The 5,592-nt window shown below is 43.9% G+C and overlaps 1 protein-coding gene across 1 annotated transcript in view; it reads left to right on the top strand.

Moving 5' to 3' along the window:
• The window catches only part of LOC117966609 (integrin alpha-M-like), a 6,362-nt gene extending 1,674 nt beyond the window's left edge, over positions 1-4,688 (top strand). Inside the window, exons 2-6 of the mRNA XM_059016863.1 lie at positions 365-467; positions 1,177-1,265; positions 1,760-1,830; positions 3,849-3,969; positions 4,540-4,688. Of these exons, the coding sequence (XP_058872846.1) occupies positions 365-467; positions 1,177-1,265; positions 1,760-1,830; positions 3,849-3,969; positions 4,540-4,688 (533 nt within the window). The remainder of the gene's footprint in view (positions 1-364; positions 468-1,176; positions 1,266-1,759; positions 1,831-3,848; positions 3,970-4,539) is intronic.
• The last annotated feature ends 904 nt before the right edge of the window (positions 4,689-5,592 follow it).

Genomic DNA, 5,592 nt, shown 5'->3' with positions numbered 1-5,592 from the left:
AGTTGGGTTTTTACTGGAGCAATCTAGGTAAAGTACCTTGCTCAAGGGTACAGCAGCAGTGTCCCCCCCACCTGGGATTGAACCCACGACCCTCCGGTCAAGAGTCCAGAGCCCTGACCACTACTCCACACTGCTATATTAATAGATTATCTAAATAAAAAAATGACTAAAACATACTAAACTAATGCAGAGTATAACCATGGGGAAAAATAGGGGGGGGGGAGGGGGGGAGGGGGGGTCTACAACATTACTGTGCACATTTGCAGTAGTTTAGTTTTAATAGAGGTATCATCTTATTTAATTGTATTGTGTTGTGTTGTGTTGTGTTGTATTGTGTTGCATTGTGTTCTGTTTATTCTTCCAGTCTCGATTCAGTCTCACGGCTTCAACATTGAAACCGAGAGGAGCCGAGCGCTGAATGTGAGTGCGGAGTGGTTTGGGCACAGAGTGATGCAGCACTCCTCAGGGTGAGTGTTCCCAACAGCACCCTCGCTCACTCCCTCACTCCCTCACTCCCAGATCACACTCCAGGATTCACACTGGGGAGCAGGGGGGGAGAGACGAGAGAGGAGAGACAGAAGAGGGGGTAGGTGGAGAGAGAGAGGGGGGGTAGGTGGAGAGAGGGAAGAGAGGGTAGGTGGAGAGAGAGGGAGAGAGGGAAGAGGGGGTAGGTGGAGAGAGGAGAGAGGAAAGAGGGGATAGGTGGAGAGAGGAGAGAGGGAAGAGGGAAGAGGGGGTAGGTGGAGAGAGGGAAGAGGGGATAGGTGGAGAGAGGAGCGAGGGAGAGGGGATAAGTGGAGAGAGGGAGAGAGGGAAGATGGGATAGGTGGAGAGAGAGAGGGAGAGAGGGAATGGGGGTAGGTAGAGGGAGAGAGGAAGAGGGGGTAGGTGGAGAGAGGGAAGAGGGGGTAGGTGGAGGGACAGAGGGAAGGGAGCGAAGGAAGAGGGGGTAGATGGAGAGAGAGGGGCTAGATACAGAGAGAAGGGGTGGAGAGAGGAGGGGGAGAGAGAGAAAAGGAGATCTTAGAAAAAAGGAAGGTAAGAAAGGAGAAATTAGAGAGAGAGGAATGAGGAAATATAACTGTGCATTGAAAGGCATTCTTTCTATTTTTTTTTTTTACTGTGGTTATTTTGGCTCCTGATTCTGAATCACTTCCTGTGTTTTTGTTGCTGCAGAATTATCGTCAGCGCTCCCCTCGACAAGAGCAGCAACCTCTTCAAATGCAGCTACACCAGCGGCTCCTGTTCACCCATTAATATTGACGGTAACGTGTATTGAATATCTTCCCAAACTTTACTGCTTTGGTATCCCCCTGGTAAAAGCACAGCACAGTGTAGTAAAGCACAGAGAAGATAATGAACCAGCCCCCTTCTCAAAGCACAGAGAAGATAATGAACCAGCCCCCTTCTCAAAGCACAGTGAAGATAATGAACCAGCCCCCTTCTCAAAGCACAGAGAAGATAATGAACCAGCCCCCTTCTCAAAGCACAGTGAAGATAATGAACCAGCCCCCTTCTCAAAGCACAGTGAAGATAATGAACCAGCCCCCTTCTCAAAGCACAGTGAAGATAATGAACCAGCCCCCTTCTCAAAGCACAGTGAAGATAATGAACCAGCCCCCTTCTCAAAGCACAGTGAAGATAATGAACCAGCCCCCTTCTCAAAGCACAGTGAAGATAATGAACCAGCCCCCTTCTTAAAGCACAGTGAAGATAATGAACCAGCCCCCTTGTCTTAATTATGTTTTTTTCCGCACAGGAATCACTCGGACGGACGACTGGGGAATGGGATTATCTCTGGCAGTTAATCCCACAACAAGCCAACTTTTGGTAAGTGTCACAAAATGAAAACATAATTTCCGGGATCCATTCCGAGGTCATTTGTAACGAATTACCTCATTTATAAAGCAGGTATTCGTGCGTGAATGAGCTCTAGCCACTGGAGGCTATGAATAAGTAAATAATAAACAGGGAAGTCATTACAAAAGGATGGCAGAGAAAGGAGAACTTACTTTTGTTACTGTTGTTAGATTTGTGTCTAGAACTCTTTAACTATAAAGGTTACAAGTACATGACATAGATGAAATGCATGACTTCATCTAGACAATGTGGGGAAGCTATAAAAAAAGGCCAACAAGATGCTCGGATATATTGTGAGAAGTGTTGAATTTAAATCAAGGGAAGTAATGTTAAAACTTTACAATGCATTAGTAAGACCTCATCTAGAATATTGTGTTCAGTTCTGGTCACCTCGTTACAAAAAGGATATTGCTGCTCTAGAAAGAGTGCAAAGAAGAGCGACCAGAATTATCCCGGGTTTAAAAGGCATGTCGTATGCAGACAGGCTAAAAGAATTGAATCTGTTCAGTCTTGAACAAAGAAGACTACGCTGTGATCTGATTCAAACATTCAAAATCCTAAAAGGTATAGACAATGTTGACCCAGGGGACCTGAAAAAAGAAACAAGGACCAGGGGTCACAAATTAGATAAAGGGGCATTCAGAACAGAAAATAGGAGGCACTTTTTTTACACAGAGAATTGTGAGGGTCTGGAACCAACTCCCCAGTAATGTTGTTGAAGCTGACACCCTGGGATCCTTCAAGAAGCTGCTTGATGAGATTCTGGGATCAATAAGCTACTAACAACCAAACGAGCAAGATGGGCTGAATGACCTCCTCTCGTTTGGAAACTTTCTTATGTTCTTATGTTCTACTTCCAGGCTTGACAAGCCTGCGCACACCACGGCAGACTCCCCCTGTGTTTAAAATAGTCTGACAATCACCCTGTTTAATACAGATAACAAAAAACACAGAAAGAGATGGTTTTTAGAAGAAAAAAAAAACATTATTTATTGTTTATAAAATAAACACACACAAAAAAAATACACAAACTGAACAATTAAAAAATTTGCAAAAGAGAAAGAAATGATTCGTCGCAGGGACCCTGATCACGTGGTGCAAGATGGAGCCGTTCAGTGTGGCTTCAGGTGTTTTCACGGTGGCGACCATGGCAACCTAACCCATATCAGCTGACCTGTCTCGTATATCTGATCCACAAACACAAACATAAAAACAATATATTCTCTTATTTTGTGTGAAAAAGTTTGTTTACTGGACCGGTTTTGTTAGCATTCACGGCTCTGTCCGGTGCCGGAAAAAAACTACGAAAGGACTTTGTTTTGAAGCTCCGACTCTCCTCTTTCCTGCCCGAGTAAAAATATTCAAAAATATTAGGCGGACCCTAAAGAGAGTTACATTAACGCCTTAATCACTGTAGCAATTTCCACAGATGGCTTTATATTCACACCAGGGTTGCGAGATTTCAATGGACCGCGTTCTTCAAAACAAGCCCAAACAAGCCCAAAAACAAGCGCAACCCAGCAGTGTGGAGTAGTGGTGAGGGCTCTGGACTCTTGACCGGAGGGTCGTGGGTTCAATCCCAGGTGGTGGGGGACACTGCTGCTGTACCCTTGAGCAAGGTACTTTACCTAGATTGCTCCAGTAAAAACCCAGCTGTATAAATGGGGAATTGTATGTAAAAATAATGTGATATCTTGTAACAACTGTAAGTCGCCCTGGATAAGGGCGCGTCTGCTAAGAAATAAATAAATAATAATTTATAATATGGGCGCAAATTTCAACCCGTGACTCTCAAATTCCTATCCCGTTCCACGTCCCCCACGTGTTGCTACAACTGTTTAAATAACGTACCTGTCATCATTTTTTTTTTCATCGTTAACAACCTGACAACTTTTTTAAAAAAAATAAATAAAATAAAATAAAATAAAAGTCTGTTTTAAAGCACTTAAAGGTGTTTTTTTTTTTATATTTATTTTTTATTACCCCAGGCTTGCGCGCCACATCTGGCGCACCCTTGTGGTAAGAACATGTATCTCAACAGCGTGTGTTACAAATTCGACGGTAGACTCCTCACCCCTGTCCCGCAGAACATTACCCCTGGATACCAAGGTAAGGGCGCCCAGCAGCCGCGTTTTGTGCGATTCTGGTCTTCTGGTCAGACCTGTTTTTTTTATTCAAGTACACAGCTGTATCAAGGGTTAGGGTGTTATATATATTTTTATATAATAATAATAATAATAATAATAATAATAATAATAATAATAATAATAATAATAATAATAATATCGTGCAAAAAGAGGTGGATGGATGTGTGTGAGAGAGAGAGCGAGAGAGAGAGAGGCAGGTGGATAGAGTTATATCTGTCTATCTATCTATCTATCTATCTATCTATCTATCTATCTATCTATCTATGTGTATGTATGTATCTGTCATTGTAAAATATTCATCTGTCTGATCAAGATAAATATTTCATTACGTTAGACATTCTTGTCTGTTTATCTATCTAGATAGATGATAGATGTTTTGAAGGACTGTTTCTTTTTCATCTTCGTGGTACACGTTTCCTGTGAAAGGTGCTATACAAGTCAAAGCTCTGTTTGCTTTGAAACCTTTAGAAAGCGCATTAAACGAGTTCTCTCCTCATTCTTCTCCTCCTCCTCTTTTCTTCCTCCTCTTCAGAATGCACTTCGAAGGGAATCGACATCGCGTTCCTGATCGACGGATCCGGAAGCGTCGCTGGCCTGGATTTTCAAAAAATGAAAGACTTCATGTTGAGAATTATCGAGAGCTTCAAAAACAAAAACACCAACGTGAGCACCTCCAGATAAAACAGCCTCTCGATTCTCTCTCTCTCTCTCTCTCTCTCTCTCTCTCTCTCTCTCTCTCTCTCTCTCTCACTCTCTCACTCTCTCTCTCTCTCTCCCTCACTCTCCCCTCTCTATCTCCCCTCCTCTCTCCCCCTCTCTCTCTCCCCCCTTTCTCTCTCTCTCCCCCTTTCTCTCTCTCTCCCCTCTCTCCCCCTCTCTCTGCCCTCTCTCTCCCCCCCTATCTCCTCTCTCTCTCTCTCTCTCTCTCTCTCTCTCCCCCTTTCTCTCTCTCTCCCCCTCTCTCCCCCCTCTCTCTGCCCTCTCTCTCTCCCCCCCTATCTCCCTCTCTCTCTCTCTCTCTCTCTCTCTCTCTCTCTCTCTCTCTCTCTCTCTCTCTCTCTCTCTCTCTCTCTCTCCAAACTCACTTTCTGTCTTTCTTTCTCTCCTTTCTTTTTCTCTCTATTTCTAGCTATCTCTTTCCTGGTTTGTTCTTTTCAAAATCATTGTATTTATCTTGCTCTTAATTGTACTATTACTTGTACTGTAACACTTGAAATGTATATATAATAAACTGAGGGTGTCCTCGGCTCACCGCACACCAGCGCCCCCCCTGTGGTCTGGCCGGGCGCCTGCGGGCTTGCCTGTAAGCTGCCCCAGAGCTGCGTTGTCCTCCGACGCTGTAGCTCCGAGGCGGCTGCACGGTGAGTCTGCAGAGTGTAAAGAAGCGGGCAGCTGACGGCACACGCTTCGGAGGACAGCGTGGGTTCATCTTCACCCCTCCACAATTAATAGTACAGCAATAAATAAACAGGTTATAGATTTAAAAAAAGAACACAAGGAAATTAAACAATCATAAATATATATGTATCTATAATGTGTGTGTTTTTTCAGTTTGCTGTGGTCCAGTTTTCTTATTGGAACCAGC

This window comes from Acipenser ruthenus, chromosome 54 (genome assembly GCF_902713425.1).
Source record: "Acipenser ruthenus chromosome 54, fAciRut3.2 maternal haplotype, whole genome shotgun sequence".
Taxonomy (NCBI): Eukaryota; Metazoa; Chordata; class Actinopteri; order Acipenseriformes; family Acipenseridae; genus Acipenser; species Acipenser ruthenus.
The sequence above is the reverse complement of the archived record's forward strand: the minus strand, read 5'-3'. Positions and strand labels throughout refer to the sequence as shown.